General features: G+C 37.2%; 1 protein-coding gene and 1 long non-coding RNA gene across 4 annotated transcripts in view; one reads left to right on the forward strand and one right to left on the reverse strand.

Annotated features, from left to right (window-relative positions):
- The window catches only part of LOC126236637 (stimulator of interferon genes protein homolog), a 351,257-nt gene extending 340,993 nt beyond the window's left edge, over window positions 1-10,264 (forward strand). For all 3 annotated transcript variants that reach the window (XM_049946092.1, XM_049946090.1, XM_049946091.1), the window contains one exon: window positions 9,563-10,264. In XM_049946092.1, coding sequence (XP_049802049.1) covers window positions 9,563-9,651 — 89 coding nt within the window. In that variant the 3' untranslated portion in view covers window positions 9,652-10,264. The remainder of the gene's footprint in view (window positions 1-9,562) is intronic.
- LOC126236639 (uncharacterized) lies at window positions 10,109-20,237 on the reverse strand. The gene is made up of 3 exons (XR_007544968.1): window positions 19,904-20,237; window positions 19,681-19,809; window positions 10,109-10,648 (listed from the first exon to the last, which is right to left on the reverse strand). It is a non-coding gene; the product is annotated as an uncharacterized LOC126236639 (long non-coding RNA).
- Between the last annotated feature and the right edge of the window lie 3,110 nt (window positions 20,238-23,347).

A 23,347-nucleotide genomic window follows, 5' to 3' on the forward strand; every position in this document is an offset into this window, starting at 1 on the left:
GGTAACTTTTCATCAGAAAAATGTGAAAAAATTAATTTGTGTCATGATTTATGAGTAATATATGCATACTTAATTTCAAAAAATCTGAGAGGGTCTGGTTGTAGCACTTGTTGATTTGACATGAAATTGCCCTAATTCTTCATGCTAAATAAACTCGGGTATAAATCTAGCAGCATACTTCTGAATTCCTCATGCTTGCTCATCACACAAGATATGATAATATGTAAAATACTCAAGCAGTACCCACGAATATACAGTTCTGTATGTGGTTCCTTTGCAGATGTACCCTTCCAAAAACTTAAGTCTTCCTTTCATCCTCAATCTAGCTGATTTTTTGTGTTTGTCTCATGGAACATAAACTGATAAGAGTAACTTATTATTAGATTTCTTCTGTAACAAACTGTATTATTATTATTATTATTATTATTATTAGGATGTTGGCATTAGCATCTGTTCTCTGTGGTGAAATTTTACTACAACTGTTTGACATGTCTCTTCTACCTGAATCGAATATATTGCATTGTATTGTATTATTAGTCCTGTGAATCATACATTGTACATTGGTACATAATAATATAGGACAAGTCAAATAATTTGCAATAAAGTTTTAACAGAAAAAGCTGTTGTATGGTTTCCAGTATATAGCAATATAAGTCTAACATATGGGAATAACATTCCATATATACACAAATAAATTTTACACATACACATTTCTTACTTTCGGCATTGATTACACACACACACACACACACACACACACACACACACACACACACACACACACACACATATTTAATAGACCACCCATAATACACAGATGAATGTACATGTACACATTTCTCATTTTGGCCTTAATTGTATAAACTATTTTAATTTTTCACATATTTACACTGTAGATAAAAATTCATCAACACTATAGTAGCAATTCTGTAGCAAGTAGTCACTCACAGCAGTTTTGAATGTATGCACGCCAGTTATTGCCTTAATATTTGTAGGTAGTTTGTTATGCAATTATTTTCCTGCTTGCGAGGGTCCTTTTTGTTTTAGTGTTGTATGTGAAAACTGCATATGTAAATCTTGACTATACCTTGTGTTGTATGAATGGATATATATATATTTTTTTTCATCTATGATTTTCCTTGTAAATATTATTGTTTAAAGGCTATATAGGAATGGTAATGGAAGAATATGAAGCTTTTTAAATAAGAGTTTGCATGAAGATCGAGGTGCTGTGCTCATAAAATTCTTTTTTGTACAATAAAACAGCTTTTGCTGGGTGGTGAATTTCCCCAGAAAATTGAATCATATCTTAGTAGCGATTCTGCTTGGGCATAACACACATTTTTTACGACTTGCATTGATCTGCATCCAGAAATAATTTTTATGCTATAACAAATGGTATTTAATTTATTACATAGGTGCTGTGTGTGTGTTTCTGCCATCTTAGGTCATCTTGGATCCAAACTCCCAAAAATATGGTGCTATTTACAATTCCAAGTCTTTTGACTAACAGTTCTATGGTTGCGGTTAAAGGCTGCTTATTCTGCACTGTGTGTAGATGGATGCATAGTGTTTGTTTTGTGTGTGTTTATTATTAAGTTATTCATTGCGTACCATTCTGATACATGTGAAGTGCTCTTTTTTATTTCGTTTTGGAGATCTTCTGAGGTCTTGCCTTTGATAAGTATATTTGTATCATCAGCATATTTAATGTACTTATAGTTAGGGCTGGATGGTTCCAAGTCATTTACAAACAGCAAGAACAATATTGGTCCCAGTACAGAACCCTGTGGCACATCGTATTTAAAACATTGTTTTTCTGATTAATAGGAAAATAATTTTTTTCCTTCTTTGTACAAGACTTCAACTATTTGGTGTCTGTTTTGTAGATATGACTTTACCCATTCATAGGCTGGGCCTCTGACACCAACATTTTCTATCTTTCTAAGCAATAGACCATGGTTAAAAGGAGAAAGGATTTTGAAAGATCTAGGAATATTGCCATTGTGTGTTCTTTTTTATCTAATGCATTTAAAGCTTCATATAAGAAATGGATAATAGCTGTCTTGGTGGATTTTCATTTTCGAAAACCGTGCTGTATAGCTGAGAAAAGTTTTTTTTTCTATGAAATCTACGAGTCTTTTAAGATTTTTTTCAATTATTTTAGAAAAAAACAGATAGCAGAGAGACTGGCCCATGATTTGTTATATCTGTTTTTCACCCTTTTTGTACAATGCCTTCACTTTAGCTATTTTTAACGTTTCTGGGAAGATTCCCTAAGAAAGTGAACTATTGTGTATGTCTACCAGGGCCTAACTACTAAGGGTGCACATTTTTCAATGATATGGTCTGATATGTTGTCAGTACGAGAGGAAAATTTTGATTTTAGCTCCCCTATTGTTTTTAGCATTTCCTGTTCATCTGTTGGATATGGGAAGAGAGACTTGTTACTAGGGATAGTTTTAATATGATTTGCAGTGGCAGCATATTAAAAGTTTTGCTTCACCAGAATTTCAGCTGCCTCAGAGAAATATGAGTTAAAATTATTTGCTGTCTGCTGGGGATCAGATATTACAGAAGAGTTTTCATTCAGTTTGACATTATAGTATTCTCTCCATTTTACTCCTGTTTCGTGCCTTACAATGTCCCATGTGGCTTTCGTTTTATTTGGTTCATTTTCTATGAAGGAGCTATTTGCCATTCTTTTTGCTTCTTTTATCACTTCTTAAAATAGGAATCAAATTCTGAGGATGTGTTGTGCTCTGTCTAGATATTTCATGAAGTTATCTCTCTTTCTTCGCAGATATTTATATCCCTGTTGTGACCCATTTTATTTTCAGATCCTTTTTTGTGACTATCTTTTTATGGAGTGGAAACCAAAGTTCAAAATAATAGCTACAGCTATTTAGGAGTTTGTTGAACTTATCATTTGTACTTTTACATAAATAGATGTCTTCCCAAGTTTCTTTACTCAGATAGTAAAGGAAATGTATATTCTGGTCATTTTACTTCCTAGATGTAGATGTTAGACATTCAGTTGAACCAAACTGTTTTCCTAATCTTATACTAATTTCTTGGGCTGTGTGGTCTCCAAAAAGCCTGGGAGTTTGTGTTGAATATTTCAATGGCACATTTGTAAATATTTCATCAAGGATTGTGGCTGAGGTTTTTGTGATGTGTGTTGGTGTTTCTACAGCAGCCTTTAAATTGAAAGTTGCTAAGAGGTTCAGTAAAGCAGCTTTTTGTTTGAACTCACTTGCAAAGTCAATGTTGAAATCCCCACATATAATTAGTTTTCTATTTCTTTGTGTAGTCTTGTGTAAGACACTTTCAAGGTTCTTTAACATGATATTAACATCACCAGTTAGACCTGTATAGACAAATTATAGCAATTTTTTCATCCGTGATTTCAATCCCATTTAGCTCAATATCTTTCTCTATGGATAATTTTTCTACGTAAGGCATACATTTAAAATTTATGCTATTTTCAACATTAATGCAACTACCACCATGTTTATACAATACAAAATTTGGAATGCATAGCATATGAAATTTCTCTTTGTGAAGCCAATGTTCAGTAAAACATAATACAAAAGTGTTTTTCACATCATTTTCTAACAAAATATGAAATTTGTTTACTTTGTTGGATAGCGATTATACATTTTGATGAAATACCATCAGGTTTGGAGTTAAACACAAGTCCTGTACCTTGCTGTCCTTTTTACTTATATTTATATTTGAATTTCTGCCTGGAAGATACTCTTCATTTTCAATTTTCACTTTTGAATTTTCACCCCCTTCATACGGTATCATTTTCCCTTGTTCTTAATGATTTTACAGATGTCTATAATTATTTTACTGAAATTCGTTGAGCCTAGTCCATTTAAATGCACGCCATCCTTCCCCAAGCATTTGTCACTTAAAAATTTGTTGGTGTAAACGAATACTGTGCCGAGTTCATTGCACTATTCCCTGATAGCACTGTTTATGTTGTATATATAAGAACTGCTTACTGACCTGTGCAGAATTCCACTTATAACCAGTCTTGAGTTTGTGTACAATGCTTTGTCTGAAAGAATGTTGTTTCTCGTCTCACTTACAATTTCTTCCTGTCTAATGCTTTGTATTGAATTCATCCCAGAATGAATAAAAACACCTTTGTAATTAGTCTTCGGGTCGTTTTCATTTTTAGCGCTGTAGACTGGTTTGCACTGAAGAGATTTTATAATGTTTGTTGAGCTGATTTCACAGTTTCGTGAAACTACATTTTTTTTAAATATAGAATCACCAATGACAAATAATTCATTTTCGTTAATCTGCTTTTGTGAACCAATTTCACATTTCACCCTTTTAGTATATGTCACTGTTTTCCACCAGTATTTGCTTACAGATTTTCCACCGAGCGGGGTGGCGCAGTGGTTAAACACTGGACTCGCATTCGGGAGGACGACGGTTCAATGCCGCGTCTGGCCATCCTGATTTAGGTTTTCCGTGATTTCCCTAAATCACTCCAGGCAAATTCCAGGATGGTTCCTCTGAAAGGGCACGGCCGACTTCCTTTCCAATCCTTCCCTAATCCGATGAGACCGATGACCACGCTGTCTGGTCTCCTTCCCCAAACCAACCAACCAACAGATTTTCCGCAGATGAAAAACTCTGCGTCTTCTTCGATCGTCTTTTGCCCATGAGAATTTTCAATGTTCCTTTACGCACTAGGCACAGGATTCGTAGGCTGCTTACTAGAATTTTCACAGGGTGCCAAATTACTTAGTAACTTCGCGTTTGCTTCCCTGAGAAACACAATTTCACTTCTAAGCGATTTAGTATCACTTCGCAGCAGTTTGATTATTTCGTCCTTCGATTTGATCATACTTTCTAGGTAGGTTGTTTCACTTTGTAAACATAGAGGGCACGCCTATGGTCTAACAACCCTACCACAACAAAGGTAAAAATTTAATAATGATTGTGGTGTTGCTGACGCTGCTAAATACTGCATATTCGGGCAACAACAAAGTTATTATGTGGCAGGTGTCATTAGAGCACAGTTAATAAAGTCATTTCATGTAATAATGAATAAACTAGGCACTCATTTTTTCGTGTTTCCCACGCTGGTCTCGTTGTAAAATCGAGGCTCAATCATCGAAAATGTAGATGGTGATGTGTCCAAGCTCGGATGCAAAGAGGCCTAGGTTTTATTCTGCTATATTCAAAAGTTTTATAGATGTGCTTCACAAACCATTCTTGAAGATTAAACCTTTGAAAGTTAGCACAATGGTGATGTAAAAAAAGTAATCAGCACTCCGAATTCAAGTTACATTTCTTTTTTATTGCTTTTGTTGCAATGGCACGTAACACACAAAACATCACTTCACAATACAAAATATACTTGAAAACATCTTCCTCACTGTTAAAATTCACATTTTATAATCTGACTGCAATATGCATACATTTTATAATCTGACTACAATATGCATCTTTCCAACATGGCATCCAAGACTTTAACTCTCTAATAATCGCTTACGCGCCCAAAAATCAGAGTTACAAGTACGTCAAAGATCATAGTGACAAAAGAAAGAATACACACAAGAATAATATCATTGCAACATAAACATATCGATGTATCAAAGTACCTCTACATTAATGAAATCAAATCTGAACATTGTCTCAGAAATATGTTAACTACTTTACGGAAAAACAGTAGAATATTGTTGGTATCGAGAGGTTAAGTTGAGGTGCCGTAATGGTTACGTAATTCAAGTATCATTACAATGGAGAATCGTCGTTTATGAGTTTTAGATTTACTTTTGCGCACTTTTTGTGCTGCCAGAAATTGTGCTTTACGCACAAGATACCTTTCATAATTCATTTTTTGCACTGTGTACACAATAAACTGATTGTTTTTTTCTTTTTGTGACAGAGCGATGTGTAGTTACACTATATAATGGCGCCATCTTCTGGGTCTTCTACTAGAGCTTGTTGAGAAGTCTGTTAGATTCTAATGCTGACTAAATGATTTTGGTTACGCATGTTGTGAATCTAATAAATCAGAATCTCCTTCACATTCCTTTATGACATAGCCCTAGACATAAGGAATTTCTTAAAAAGTTGGATAGTAAAGATCACAAAGGATGCAAATATATATCTACATCTCCATACATATTCTGCAGGTTACAATACAGGCTACAGTATATGGTGGAAAACACCTGGCACCTCTACTTGACATTTCTTTTCTTGTTCCACAAGCAAATGGAGTGAGGGAAAAACTGCTTTCTATATGCTCCCATACAAGCCCTAATTTCTCTTATCCTGTCTTCACAGTCCTTGCACAAAATGTATGTTGGTGGCAGTAGAATTGTTCAGAAGTCAGCTACCCAAAGGTATTAGAAGATCCACAAATGTATGAGTACTGTTCATTTTTCTACATAACAATCCTTACTCTACTAGCAATTTTGGTGCCCAAAGCAAGTTACTTAAATCTTCCATCTAGAATTCAGTTGCACAAGTCTTCAACAGTTAAGAGCTGAAGCATTCAGCACTTAAACCATCTTTAAAAGTTTGCATTTTAAGCCATTTCCAGATGCAAAGGAAAGGGTAGGAGTTATGGTGTGTGAGAGATAAGGGCTATAAAGGAGTTGTCTGAAGTTCTAAATTGTTTGCTCAGGATTAAAGGCTGTGTGTAAATGTATGCCCTCATGATTCAAGACAGTTCCAGATCTCCATTTTTCATTTGGCTGATTATTAATACATATCAGTTCTGAAATTGTTTCACAGTTTTATTACATGCATCTAGAATGCACATTATTTCTTCCAAATCACATCTAAAAAGTTCATTATTTGTTCCAAAACACATTTGCTGTGAATATTATGTTTGTTTGAACTTTTTTGGCTTTGCTGTATTTGGATGACAAGAGCTAGCATCAGTGACAGAGAAAGCAACAGTAGTATGATGAACATTGGCTATTTGTGCATGGAGGATCTGTTCACAATACTTTGTAACCACCCACTGATCACTTCAGAGTGTCATTTTTTTCTGGACAGTTGGCCCTTTAGGGTTTACTTTTTGTGACTAAACACATAGATATATTGCTAATATTCCAATCAAACATGACTGACATTTTCTTATTTGTGTTCATACATATTATCCATATTTATTTAGGCTTAAGGAGAGCTTGCATTCACAATACCAAATACAAATTTGCCTGTATCATTTCTCCTTCCACATCTATACTCTGCAGGTCATCTTATAGTGTGTGTGTGGCAGAGAGGGGCACCACATACACCACTACAATTTCTATCCTTTGTTTTCCTTTCGCAATTGGTATCTGCAAATAAAAGCTGTTGGTAAGTCTTTGTACGAGCTCAAGTTGCTCTGATTTTACTGTCTTTGTCTTTATATGAAGTGTAGGTGGGAGGGAATAATGGTCGCCCAACTCTTTGTAGAATATACAATCTCAGAATTTAATTTTAAACCTTTAGTAATGCAGATATCTCATGTAGTACCTGCCTTTGTAACTGGAGGAGAATTTTGCAAGGTACCTCTTTTGTGGATGAAGCATATTTTCTTATAATTCTTCCAATTAAACTGATCTTGGATCTGACTTTCCTATGACTTGTTTTATGTGGTCATTTCTCCTTAAGCTGTTCCAGCACATTCTCCTAGGTATTTGATGATGTTAATGTTTCCACTGATGAATTGTGACTCATGTAATCAAACAATAGTGGGATTTTCATCTATTTAAGTGCAATAAATTACTTTTGCTTATTTTGAAAGCCATAAACCAATCTCTGCATCAAATGCCATCCTCTGCAGATCTTTGTGCATTCTGCGAAATTTTTTTCATGTTGGGACATACTCTGCGAATCCCTAACTTTAAAGTTCAATATAATGCAGATGGTGGAGAGCCCCACACATTATTTTGAGACAAGAAACTAAGGGCTGGAAGTGAATATTTAGTTTTTAGTGACAACTTGCACTTTATAGCAATGACTTGGGCTCATAGCAACTGTTCAGAATGATGACTGCACATTCAAGTACATGGAATTTGATTTAATCTCCTTCACAGTACTGTCCTTGGCTAGCAATCCACTTATCCCAATGTTGCATCTATGTCTGGAAACATTTCTGGAGGGCTTATTTTGGAAGGGTGTTCAGGTGCTCTGCCGTAGCTCTCTTGATGTCAGGCATGGTATCAAACTTTTTTTTTTTAAGCACAGTAATTTTTGGAAAGAGCCAGAAGTCGTATGGTGCTAAATCTGGAGAGTAAGGTAGATGCAGACAGACAGGAACACTTTTTCCGGCCAAAAACTTGTGAACCAGAAGCGAGGTTTGGCATGATGTGAATTGTGAGAGGAAGCCTTTGGCCCACTTTTTCTTTGTGCATTATTTTCCAAACATTGCAGTGTACTGCAACATTTGCAGGTTGCACAGAGTTGAAGGACCGTTCTCATTCATATCCAGATTTCATGTCCCAAATCATAACTGGATATGAAACTTGCATCTAATTATATGACCTTGAGATGGAAATTCAGAGTTCCCAATGGAAATCCAGTGAATCTTCTTCGACAAGGAGATTCACGGGTTTTCTCTTGGGAACTCTGAAGTTCCATCTCAGGATCATATAATTAGATGCAAGTTTCATATCCAGTTACGATTTGGGACACGAAGTCTGGATATGAATGAAGGCTATCTTTCAACTCTGTGCAAACTGATTTCCTTCTGTTCATCACTCTAATGTCTGGGAACAAATTTTGTGCTCACTCATCTCATTTGCAAATTATTAATTAAAATGCTTTGTGTGGACCCATGCAAGATGCTAAGTTCATAGGTAAGCTCTGGAATAAATAATTGCCTGTTTGAAGGAACAATTTTTGCCACTTTAGCACATTTTCTTCTGCTTTTGAAGTAGTGGATGTTCCAAACATTGCTAGTCTTCTACCGACTCAGTTTTGCTTTTCAATCACTCACACCACTTGTAAACAATCTACAGAGTTACAGTGTCATCAACATTTCATGAGTTCCTTTGGCACTTTTTTGCAACTTGAATAAGAACTTAAGTGTTCCCACATTGCTCAAAATTCATGATGCATGACAAACGTGGTAAACGCAACTTCACTCTAGCGTATCTACATACTGACCTTTGACAAGTTAAAACATGTCCCAACTTGACACTGCCTGTGCCAACATATCAGAGTATCAGACAAATGACATGAAATGGTTTTAGCATCAGCAGTTGCTGCTAAAGAAATTCATTCACCATATTCTTTGATCACATGTTATACTTTGTTATTATAAATGATATGTACATATTGATAAACCGAGGCCAAAATTTACTGCACATACTTTGACTGCAAATACTTTTGTCTTTCTTGCACAGCATAGTTAAAGGAAAAAGATTTCATTCAATAACTGTGTATTGGTTGTGGTCCTAGCTGAAAAAAATTATTTAGAAATTAAAAAAATAACTAACTTTATGTGTGTATAAATAAGTTTCATATTTGTAAATGTTTAGAATTTCAATATTTTGAAGTATGTGGATTGACCTATTTATTAAAACCTTTCCAGATCTTGATGAACATGGAAACAGATGTGTGAACATCGCAGAACTTTTACTATATCGCATAGACCAACTGAAAAATATGCAGAGGCTCTGAACGGTTATTTAATTAAGAATGTGTGCCAATTGTTATTCCATCAAGCATATTATTGACATACTTTTTAGAATGACAGTTTTTATTTTATTTTTATCTAACAGACACAATTTTTGGTCGTTACATGAAGAATTTTAAATATTTTTGGACTGAAAGTGCCTTTGTAATTTTATATTTTTTAAATTTGTTTACAAGAACTGACTTCATGTATTATAACATAATAATTGTGAATTATATCCTAAAGAGATAACATCAGTAAAAGCAACGGGAAAATTTAAAACAATTTTTTATCTAACATGGCATTATTAAGAAGAAATAAAACAGCTTATTGATTATATTGGTAAAAACGTTGTGCAATCAAACCAAAACCAGTTGGTTACTGTAATCATTCATAGTAATATCTGATGATGTACTTAAAAATAATTTTAAATATTTTTTTACACTGTCTCTCCTAGAGATATAGGTGATTGTACCATAAAATGAAATGAGAGACAAGAATGTTACAAAATGGGTGACGAGAGGCTACACTGCATGTAAATATCATCAAAGCATCATTCTGTAATATTTATTGTGACAAAATATTTTTATAAAAATAAACAATATATGTTTTCTGAAAGCTATGTTTACATTCCCAATTTTATCGACACCCTCTGAAGCATACAAGGGTAAGGTGAAAAGTTCTTAGCATGGCACAAATATGATGTTGATACACTGAAATTCTTGTTTTGCTTACATTGGAGCATGGTAAATGTCTACTTGACCTGCGGAAACAGCTTTTACAGTAGGTGTGTTCTGTGTTTTTCGTATAAATGGATAAACTGGAGTGCTATGTTGTCATAAAAGTCTTATGCTGATTGATTTATTACCATTGGAAATCCATCCAAAGTTTCAGTGTTTCTAAGCAGTCCGTTACTTCATTTTCAGATCTAACAAATGAGTGCGTGAAATGAAATGTGGCCTTTCTTCTCTTGAATATGTAGGATGTTTGAAACTGCAACTGCTGTTGAAAGCACCAATTTAGTAGATAATACATTCTTGGACAATTAAGAATGAAAGCTCTATGATATAATAGATACTATAGGCATATCAGAAGAAAAAGTATAGATCATTTTAAACAAAAAGTTAACCATGAAAAGTTGTATGCTACATGGATACAACATTAGTTGACTGCTGACTATACGCAGAAGCGTAAACAAATTTCTCTCCAATTTTTGGAACAACGGATTTTATGCTGAAATTAGTAACTGTTGATGAATCATTGATATACTGTGACCACCACTTCATGCCAGTAATGTCAGAGGAATCGGCAGTGGATGGAAGCTTGTAAAGCTGCACAGAAACGATAAAGTCAGTTTCATCTGCTGGAAAGTTCATTTGTTGTTGAATCTTAGAACACATTCTCAGCTTAAATATAATGGAATATCTCAAACAGAATTACCTCCTACAGGCAAATGAGCATGGATTTCAAAAACACAGATATCGAGATACCCAACATAATTTTCTTATATGCCATACTGAACCATGAGCCATAGACCTTGCCGTTGGTGGGGAGGCTTGCATGCCTCAGCAACACAGATAGCCGTACCGTAGGTGCAACCACAATGGAGGGGTATCTGTTGAGAGGCCAGACAAACGTATGGTTCCTGAAGAGGGGCAGCAGCCTTTTCAGTAGTTGCACGGGCAACAGTCTGGATGATTGACTGATCTGGCCTTGTAACATTAACCAAAACGGCCTTGCTGTGCTGGTACTGCGAACGGCTGAAAACAAGGGGAAACTACAGCCGTAATTTTTCCCGAGGGCATGCAGCTTTGGTGTATGGATAAATGATGATGGCGTCCTCTTGGGTAAAATATTCCAGAGGTAAAATAGTCCCCCCATTCGGATCTCCGGGTGGGATTACTCAGGAGGACGTCGTTATCAGGAGAAAGAAAACTGGCGTTCTATGGATCGGAGCGTGGAATGTCAGATCCCTTAAGCGGGCAGGTAGGTTAGAAAATTTAAAAAGGGAAATGGATAGGTTAAAGTTAGATATAGTGGGAATTAGTGAAGTTTGGTGGCAGGAGGAACAAGATTTTTGGTCAGGCGAATACAGGATCATAAATACAAAATCAAATAGGGGTAATGCAGGAGTAGGTTTAATAATGAATAAAAAAATAGGAGTTCGGGTAAGCTACTACAAACAACATAGTGAACGCATTATTGTGGCCAAGATAGACACGAAGCCCATGCCTACAACAGTAGTACAAGTTTCTATGCCAACTACCTCTGCAGATGACAAAGAAATTGATGAAATGTATGATGAGATAAAAGAAATTATTCAGGTAGTGAAGGGAGACGAAAATTTAATAGTCATGGGTGATTAGAATTAGAGAGTAGGAAAAGGGAGAGAAGGAAACATAGTAGGTGCATATGGATTGGTGCTAAGAAATGAAACAGGAAGCCGCCTGGTAGAATTTTGCACAGAGCATAACTTAATCATTACTAACACTTGGTTCAAGAATCATGATAGAAGGTTGTATACATGGAAGAACCCTGGAGATACTAGAAGATATCAGATAGATTATATAATGGTAAGACAGAGATTTAGGAACCAGGTTTTAAATTGTAAGACATTTCCAGGGGCAGATGTGGACTCTGACCACAATCTATTGGTTATGAACTGTAGATTAAAACTGAAGAAACTGCAAAAAGGTGGGAATTTGAGGAGGTGGGACCTGGATAAACTGAAGGAACCAGAGGTTGTAGAGAGTTTCAGGAAGAGCATAAAGGAACAATTGACAAGAATGGGGGAAAGAAATACAGTAGAAGAAGAATGGATAGGTTTGAGAGATGAGGTGGTGAAGGCAGCAGAGGATCAAGTAGGTAAAAAGACGAGGGCTGGTAGAAATCCTTGGGTGACAAAAGAAATACTGAATTTAATTGATGAAAGGAGAAAATATAAAAATGCAGTAAATGAAGCAGGCAAAAAGGAATACAAACGTCTCAAAAATGAGATCGACAGGAAGTGCAAAATGGCTAAGCATGCATGGCTAGAGGACAAATGTAAGGATGTAGAGGCTTACATCACTAGGGGTAAGATAGATACTGCCGACAGGAAAATTAAAGAGACCTTTGGAGAAAAGAGAACCACTTTTATGAATATCAAGGGCTCAGATGGAAACCCAGTTCTAAGCAAAGAAGGGAAAGCAGAAAGGTGGAAGGAGTACATAGAGGGACTATACAAGGGTGATGTTCTTGAGGACAATATTATGGAAATGGAAGAGGATGTAGATGAAGATGAAATGGGAGATATGATACTACGTGAAGAATTTGATAGAGCACTGAAAGACCTAAGTCGGAACAAGGCCCCGGGAGTAGACAACATTTCATTAGAACTACTGACAGCCTTGGGAGAGCCAGTCCTGGCAAAACTGGTGAGCAAAAGTATGAGACAGGCGAAATACCCTCAGACTTCAAGAAGAATATAATAATTCCAATCCCAAAGAAAGTAGGTGTTGACAGATGTGAAAATTACCGAACTGTCAGTTTAGTAAGTCACTGCTGCAAAATACTAACGCGAATTGTTTACAGATGTAGAAGCCGACCTTGGGGAAGATCAGTTTGGAGTCTGTAGAAATATTGGAACACGTGAGGCAATACTGACCCTACGACTTATCTTACAAGGGAACCTCCCCATCGCACCCCCCTCAGATTTAGTTATAAGTTGGCAGAGTGGATAGGCCTTGAAAAACTGAACACAGATGAATCAAGAAAACAGGAAGAAGTTGTGTGGAACTATGAAAAAAATTAGCAAAATATACGAACTGAGTAGTCCACGTGTAACATATGCATCTTCAAGGGTGATTTGCAGTCAGGAGTGCCGTGGTCCTGTGGTTAGCGTGAGCAGCTGTGAGGTGAGAGGTCCTTGGTTAAAGTCTTCCCTCGACCGAAAATTTTAATGTTTTGTTTTCAGACAATTATTATCTGTCCGTCCGATGCGATCACTTTTTTGGGAGTGATAATCACATCCACAAGAAAACCTAAATCGTGCAAGGTAGAAGAATCTTTTTACCCATTCGCCAAGTGTACAAGTTAGGTGGGTCGACAACATATTACTGTCATGTGACGCACATGCCGTCAACAGCATCGTATAGAATATATCAGACGTGTTTTCCTGTGGAGGAATCGGTTGACCTATGACCTTGCGATGAAATGTTTTCAGTTTCCATTGGAGAGGCACGTCCTTTCGTCTACTAATCGCACGGTTTTGCGGTGCAGTCGCAAAACACAGACACTAAACTTATTACAGTGAACAGAGACGTCAGTGAACGAACGGACAGATCATTACTTTGCGAAAATAAAGAAAATAAATTTTTCTCTCGGGGAGGACTTGAACCATTGACTTCTCATTCCGCAGCTGCTCATGCTAACCACAGGACCATGGCGCTCCTGACTGCAAATCACCCTTGAAGTTGCATTTGTTGCACGTGGACTACTCAGTTCGTATATTTTGCTAATTTTTTTTTCATAGTTCCACACAACTTCTTCCTGTTTTCTCGATCGATCTGTGTTCAGTTTTTCAAGGCCTATCCACTGTTCGAACTTAAAGCTAAATCTGAGGGGGGTGCGATGGGGAGGTTCCCTTGTTAGAAGCTAGATTAAGGAAAGGCAAACCTACATTTCTAGCATTTGTAGACTTAGAGAAAGCTTTTGACAATGTTGCCTGGAATACTCTCTCTCAAATTCTGAAGGTGGCAGCGGTAAAATACAGGGAGCAAAAGGCTATTTACAATTTGTATAGAAATCAAATAGTAGTTATAAGAGTTGAGGGGCATGAAACGGAAGCAGTGGTTGGGAAGGGAGTGAGACAGGGTTGTAGACTCTCCCCAATGTTATTCAATCTGTATATTGAGCAAGCAGTGAAGGAAACAAAAGAAAAATTCGGAGTATGTATTAAAATCCATGGAGACGAAATAAAAACTTCAAGGTTCGCCGATGACATTGTAATTCTGTCAGAGACAGCAAAGGACTTGGAAGAGCAGTTGAACGGAATAGACACTGTCTTAAAGGGAGGATATAAGATGAACAACAACAAAAGCAAAACGAGAATAATAGAATGTAGTCAAATTAAGTCGGGCGATGCTGAGGGAATTAGATTAGGAAATGAGACACTTAAAGTAGTAAATGAGTTTTGCTATTTGGGGAGCAAAGTAACTGATGATGGCCGAAGTAGACATGATATAAAATGTAGACTGGCAATGGCAAGGAAAGCGTTTCTGAAGAAGAGAAATTTGTTAACATCGAGTATAGATTTAAATGTCAGGAAGTCGTTTCTGAAAGTATATGTATAGAGTGTAGCCATGTATGGAAGTGAAACATGGACGATAAATAGTTTGGACAAGAAGGGAATAGAAGCCTTTGAAATGTGGTGCTACAGAAGAATGCTGAAGATTAGATGGGTAGATCACGTAACTAATGAGGAAGTATTGAATAGGATTGGGGAGAAGACGAGTTTGTGGCACAACTTGACTAGAAGAAGGGATCGGTTGGTAGAACATGTTCTGAGGCATCAAGGGATCACAAATTTAGCATTGGAGGGCAGCGTGGAGGGTAAAAATCGTAGAGGGAGACCAAGAGATGAATACACTAAGCAGATTCAGAAAGATGTAGGCTGCAGTACTTATTGGGAGATGAAGAAGCTTGCACAGCATAGAGTAGCATGGAGAGCTGCATCAAACCAGTCTCAGTACTGAAGACCACAACAACAACAACAACAACAACAACAACATACTGAAAAAAAAAAGAACCATTAATCAAGACAGTCAGATTGATGCAGTCATCTTCGATTTACAAAAAGCATCTAAATCAGTTCCACGTCTATGTTCATAACCAAAAATATTATCATATGGAGTATGCAGCAAAATTTGTGCCTGGATTGAGGATTTCTTTGTGGGGCGGATGCAACATGTCTTGGATAAAGAGTCATCAGCAGATCTTTTCAGGAGTGCCCCAGGCGAGTGAGTTGGGATCTCTGCCGTTCATGTTATAAATTAATGACCCTGTGGACAATATTAATATTAATTTCAGACTTTTTGAAGATGATACAGTCATCTATAATGAAGTACTGCCTGATAAAAACTAAGATTCATTCAGATTTTGAGATGATTTCAAAACGGTGAAAAGATTGGCAATTTTCTTTAAATGTTTAGAAATGTAAAACTCTGGACTAAGCAAAAAGAAAAAAAGAAAGATAAAAAGACTTTCAGACTTAGAAGTCTTATAATAGATTGAGAGAATTCTTTCTTTTATTACAGAAAATTTGGCGATAAAATTTCTATGAGGTGTAATTGGTACAGTGGAATGTACCCTCTGCCATACACTTCACTGTGGTTTGCAGAGCATGGCTGCAGGTAGGGAATGCTTATGGCAAGTGCTTTCCACAAACAAAGGGAGTCTTTTTCTTGATTATCTTGCAAAGTGTACAAAAATATTGACAAAAACTACACAATTCTTATGAGCCAACAGGTTTAAAAAAATAAAGACTGGATTCTAAAAAAAAAATTAAATTTCTTCAGAAAAATGCATCTGTCCAAAAAGCTAATTTTTGATGTTGGAACATCTACTTTATTCATCTCAGCAGATTTGTCACCCTCTAAGATCTGCTATTTTCACATCTAAGGAAAATGGTGCCTGGAAAATATTTTGATTCTAGAAAATAAGCTGAACAACCACATCTGGATATTTTGTGACCTAGAATAGCATTTCACAAGTGGAATATGTGTGCTTACTGGAAAATGTTGGATGGGCTTCATTGACCTAAAAGAGTATTACATCAAAAAGTAAATGAATCACTTAACTAAAATACCCAGTTATTGACTGCCAGACCAAGAACTTCCGATATTAATTTTATACCGCAGTGAATGTGACAACAGAGGTTACAAAAGGAAGTTACATTTGCAGTTATACTTTTACTGTCACTACATTTGAAACAAGAGGAAGATATGGAAATGTTTCATCATCTCACTCAAGAAACAGTGCTTAACTAAGGACATTTCATCTTCAAATTGTTTTCTTTGTTTTTGCTACACCTGTGTCAACTTTCTTACATTTTTGTGAACAACTCCAACCTGAAGTTTTAATTTTTGTGATTTTTTTTTATGGAAACCTCACTTTTCCCGTGTTCAGTGGGGAATAATTTTAATGCACGATTGTTAATCAAACCTTGTTCAAAAGCCCAACTGCTATATACACTTACCATATGACAGCATACATATATATGTATCAATAACAACAAGGAATGGTGCCTTTCTACAATAGTACTTTATTTGTCCATGACGGAAGAGTATAGTATTCGAGTAAGTGCTGGAGCAAACAGTACTGTTCAGGGACATAATCAGAAATTAAATTTGACATTTACAATATATGAATTGTATCCATATATACATAACTAATGAGGATGTATTGAATAGAACTGGAGAGAAGAGAAATTTATGGCACAACTTGACTAGAAGAAGGGTTCGGTTGGTAGGGCATATTCTGAGGCATCAAGGGATCACCAATTTAGTATTGGAGGGCAGCGTGGAGGGTAAAAATCATAGAGGGAAACCAAGAGATGAATACACTAAACAGATTCAGAAGGATGTAGGTTGCAGTAGGTACTGGGAGATGAAGAACCTTGCACAGGATAGAGTAGCATGGAGAGGTGCATCAAACCAGTCTCTGGACTAAAGACCCGAACAACAATACCGCTAATAGGAATCTCTGGGACCTTAAAAGAAATGAAAGAAGTATATTTTGTTTAAATGCAACACAATAAAATGGTGTAAAACTTGAAATATCAGGTTGCAAAAATTTTAATACAATTTATAAATTCACATTCACGAGTGACAGGGTCTACGACTTCTCTGAAATGTCCTGAGGTATGGCGTCAATGTATGCTATTTACCTGGCAACAGTATGACGTGTCACAATCATCAGGATACGAGGTGTACTGTGAAACTGGTACAAAGCTGGTGCCTTGCAAAATATATTTATGGGGTGTAATGCCCTCATGTAGCAACACTGGCTGCACAGCAGCTCTTGCTACTGTGAAATAGGTTTCCAGCAACATTTGAAATAATGTTTCCCATACTGGATGAGTGCCCCTCAGAGGTTGCCAATAGTCTGTCACGGCAGTGTTAAGGCTGCATTTCTCCAGCGTACAGACTATTACAGACATTGATAAGCTGCAGTAAGTGAAGATGTCCAAATGTTGAAAGGGACCTAGATGTAAGTGACTTTTTAGTTTCTGTAAATCACTTAAGAGGAATGTAGCGATGGTTCCACTGGAAAGACACCCAAATTTCTTCCCCATCCTTAGCCAATTCAAGATTGTGATCCACCCCCAATGACTGAATCATCAATGCAGTGTTAAATTCCTTTCCTCCTTACGCTGCAGGTAACTTGTACCAGGTTTGCCCTGCATCTTTGTACGCTATGGTTCATCAGATAAGACACAGGTCCACAAACACTTCAATAAATGTGCACATACTTCTAGGCAACATTTAGAATTGGGTACATGTTCCTAGAATTATGGTGCCTCAGAGGAGAACACTGGTACATCCATATCAGTCCATTCTTGAAATACTGTCAGGGTGGTTGTGCATCCCGAGGGCACGCCAGGTGAACTGATGAGAGGCACAAGCCAAGGAGAACGAAGAACTTTCATTCCCATAGCAAACACTATGACAACATTAGACAAGTTAAGCATGCACAGAGGTGTTTAAATATTTTCTACACACTCAATATGTGAATGGAAAATGTAGAATCCATAATAACTGGTACAATAGGAAGTACCCACTGCCCTGCACTTCACATTGGTTTGCAGACTATCAATCAGATGGTGTTTGTCAAAAACCTTTATAAAAAAAATTAACAAAAAATATGTTGGCACAGCTGCAAAAATTAAAAAATAATCTAGCTCTTAAACAATGTTGTAGCCTTTCTCCGAGTTTACTTAACATTCTCTCTGATGATACTCTCAAGGAAACAAATTCTATGAAGAGAAATATTATTAAATTAAATTAAATCACAGCAGATATATCAAATTCTTAAAATTTGATGATGATCACGGTATCATTTGTGAAAACGAAGAACTGCTGCGTTGCATCAGACACTCTCTTGACTGTTGATCTGCAGACAAGGTTGTCAGCATACTTTCACTGAGTTCAGTCCTATGGCATAGTGCTCTGCCGAACTGCAGGTGATGTGGGGGGGAAAAAAGTTAGACGTCTGCAAAAAGAATGCTGTGTTAACATTACAAACAAATGTGTTGCAGAAGCCTTTTCAGGGACCTAGGGATTCTCAATGCTCACAAGCCAATGCATATACTCCGTAATGGTATTTGTGGTTAATAACAATAGTGAATCTAGGATGAACTCATAACCACAACACTAGAAGTAGAAACGAAACCTGCCATGTAATGCTCAAAAGAACCACCTTTTAATCCACCTTAATGAATTTAGGGACACCAAAGAAAAGTCATATCTTGCTGTGTAGGAATCCAAACCCTGCTTCTTCTGAATGTCAATGCAGTACATTATGCCCCAACTTGGTCAGCGTGTGCATTTGGTGCACAATAATGAAGTTGTATGGAGCAGAATGTTCACTGAACAAATATGCCCAGATCATTGACACAATAGAGGTTACTCACAATCAGTGGATGGCAGGCCAAAATTTAAGTATCTCCCATGAAGTCATTTCACTGCAGGGGAGAAAAAAATTATGGCATTATTTATCACTAAATTCAAATTATGACTGGCGCAATGTACATACTTCGCATTTGGCAGAATTTTTATTTTTATTGGCTTTTACACCATTATAAACATTACTCATGACACTGACCCCATCAATATTTTTGTCAATTGGAAATAATTTTTCGTTACTTGCTTGACTAAATGTATGACGACTGCATAAAGATCTAGAAATAAGTCTTTTACTTCTAAATCGAATGGCTGTCCATTTTCCGATCTGATTATTACTGTATGTCTCTGATCAATGCTTAGCTGACCTACCTACAATATATCGTATGTAGTGCCCATTGCGATGGCGAAAAACTGTGATACTCTTAATTTGTTCTAGCAGGTTATTTCAAGCACTTAATATTTCATTTTGAATTGTTGGACTCATATTACTTGCAGATCCTACAAACAAAAGGGCGTGATTTTAAAAATGTTTTCGAATGCAAACAACTGAAAAAATAAAATGCTAAAAAATTCTTAAAGTGAAAACGGTTACCTTTGAGTATATCCAAAACTTGTAAAGTAGGATCACACCGTGCGACAAGCTCTACAACGGACAGAAAAGAGGTTTCGTTCCTCCTGACTTCAGTTCTCTCGATGTCTTATGAAAGCCTATGAACTTTTTGCTAAGTGTGATTTCGAATATCCTTATAAGAACCATTTTACAAAACTACGCTTCTTTAGGTATTTCATTTTCAACTTCCTTGTCGATAGTATTATTGTTTGCAAAGTTTGCACGCAGCACATGCTTCCGTATGGGTTCTACAATTCTTTTTGATAAGTGCTGCCAGTTTCCATTACCCGTACACCATAAATTATTCCTTTGCGAAGCAAACAAACTGCAAGGTTGATAATACGCAGCATTTAGAATTTTGGAATAACACAGCCAAAAACTATTAACTGGTCCATACTTCGAAACTGAAACATAGTAAAATGTTGAGAAACACCTGTTGTTCTGGTGGGGATATCTAGGAAATGGTCCTGAAGGCTGTAACGGTCCCATATCAAGAATTTGATACTTTTCTTTATCCCTCATGTCTTATTCGTGAAGATTCCAAGTCATTGGAGGTTTTATTTACCTTTTCGAAGGGTGTATTTGTCTACGGCTCTTTCCCTGTTTCGTGTGTTACGCAGATGTCGCCAACATGATCAGTGGCGTCGTTGTTGCCGGCGGTATTTTTAACTGCAATTATTTTCGGATCGTCTTCAATAGACTTCTCAACAGATACTGCATTATCTGAGTCACAATCAACACAAATGTTTGAGCCAGAAGCAGTTGTAGAAGAGTAATAAATTTGTCAATTATGATCAACTTCTGTGACTTACTGCTAAGGTCATCAGTCCCTAAGCTTACACACTACTTAACCTAAATCAGCCTAAGGACAAACACACACACACATGCCCGAGGGAGGACTCGAACCTTCGCCGGGACCAGAGGCACAATTCATGACTGCAGCGCCTGAGACCGCTCGGCGAATCCCGCGCGGCTAGTTTTCTCTTTTACGTGATTTTAGCTCACTTCAACTAAAACTTTGCAAACCAAACAATCAGTCCTAATGCTTGGTCACCCTTATATCCTCGTTTCCAATACTCACAGCACCGCCTATAAGTTGAACAAACCTGACGTAAAGTGGCGCTATGTTTACTTCCGCATTGGCTGTTACCTCATTAGCCTGTTGTTTACGTGGAGCTTAAATACGCCCACTCGAGTACACTCAAGTAAGATGATAATAAGGGAAGTTGTGCTGGAATGTCACCGATAAGACCGACAAAATCTCACAACCGCACAAATATTACCGGCGTATTTTCGCTGACTGGTCAGTGGTGCCAGCAAAGTCACAGTTATGTTACCACCTGCAGTTAATTTGTAGAAACGACAACCGCCAGAGAAACAACAAAACAGCAAATTCTAATTTATTTTAAGACAATGAATTAAATTACGTTGGTAATAATAATAATAATAATAATAGTAACTTTATTGTCATTCGGCCATTACAGCAATAGACAACGTCAGGCATATATATAACTGTTAATTCAAAGAAAACGAGCCATGTCATTGATACTAAAAAAATATATTACATTTGGAATAATCTTTTATGCCATAGAATGGGAGAGAAACTAGCCATTCGTACACTTTTTGTTTGAGTGCTTATTCAGGTACTGCTCTTGTATGCAGCAGCAATTTGTTTCGTTTCAACGTACAATGATATGTTAGAGCTCATTTTATTACTTCTCTTCAAATCACATTAATCATGGAATGGAAACACACGTACTGTGGAAGCTTATTAAATAATTTGTGCCCCATTCGGAAATACGTGCTTCACTTCATCAGCCGGGTGGAGAGCATATAAGAGTTAAGGAAAAGAGCAGGTAAAGAAAGTGAGGCCACTAAAGGCAGTACTTACTTTCATAAATCATCCAGTAATCTTTCTAATTCCCTCGATATCAGAATCCAATGGATACAGCCATAAAGGCCATCACTGGAACTGTTATTTGCTACACTGATGACGCGCCGGTCACTAACCCAAGCTACAAAACCATCCAGGACCAAGATCCACTTTTTCTCTTCCTCTTTTATCAAATTCAGATTGCAGTTAGTTACAACACATCAAGGGGATCATTCGCTTCGGGGAATTCCCTACAAAAACAACTAAGCTCAATGCCATATTACTGCTTGTCCGCTACTACGTGACTTCTCGCTGCCGCGGAGAATCCTGGGACGTGCGGAACAAGGCCTTGGCAGACGCCGGAAGAACAGGCTTTGTAGAGCCTGTAATTTCGCGTGTAATACCTATCGGTGTTAGAAATGACACGCAGCACCAAGAATGTTCCGTAAAAACACAGTGTGTAGATTTCATATTCAAAGGTGGGTACACAATGTATTGTCGAACACACTGCCCGTAATTCAGTTCCACTCGCCGTTAAGTTTCGCAGAGGTTGGCAGCCATGGCAATCCCGACTTCAACAGACAACACTCGAATGGCGGCTGGATCCGCGTCTTAGTGCACAAGCAATACACCCTGTTATGTTTATGTACTCGACAATTATTGATGCAACGAAGATATTACATAACTTTTTTCGCATGTCGTTCATGGAGCTACTGCCCCGCTTAGCCCTATGGCAGCTACGCCACTACTCTTGTATGCAGCAGCAATTTGTTTCGTTTCAACGTACAATGATATGTTAGAGCTCATTTTATTACTTCTCTTCAAATCACATTAATCATGGAATGGAAACACACAGCAACAGAACGTACCAGCATGACTTCAAACACTTTGTTACAAGAAATGTTCAAAATGTACTCCGTTAGCGAGGATACATGCATCCACTCTCCGTCGCATGGAATCCCTGATGCGCTGATGCAGCCCTGGAGAATGGCGTATTGTATCACAGCCGTCCACAATACGAGCACGAAGAGTCTCTACATTTGGTACCGGGGTTGCGTATACAAGAGCTTTCAAATGCCTCCATAAATGAAAGTCAAGAGGGTTGAGGTCAGGAGAGCGTGGAGGCCATGGAATTGGTCCGCCTCTACCAATCCATCGGTCACCGAATCTGTTGTTGAGAAGCGTACGAACACTTCGACTGAAATGTGCTGGGGCTCCATCGTGCACGAACCACATGTTGTGTCGTACTTGTAACCCAGCTAGCACTCAAGCTTATTTAAAGGTGGATATTGAGTTTAGGTTCAGTTGAAAATTCAAGATTGAAAAATCAACCTGTTACACAGCTTATTTCAAGGTGGATATTGAGTTTAGGTTCAGTTGAAAATTCAAGATTGAAAAATCAACCTGTTACACAGTTTACATCAAGCTGTAAAAATTTAGCTTGAATTAAAATAATTTTCCCAAGCTTGAAATAAACTGTAATTTCCCTGGAAGGCTGTACAGCAGATGCGCGCGCAGCATAGCTTCCATAGACGTCCACGGGAAGCGCCACA

Source organism: Schistocerca nitens, chromosome 2 (genome assembly GCF_023898315.1).
Source record: "Schistocerca nitens isolate TAMUIC-IGC-003100 chromosome 2, iqSchNite1.1, whole genome shotgun sequence".
NCBI classification, from domain to species: domain Eukaryota; kingdom Metazoa; phylum Arthropoda; class Insecta; order Orthoptera; family Acrididae; genus Schistocerca; species Schistocerca nitens.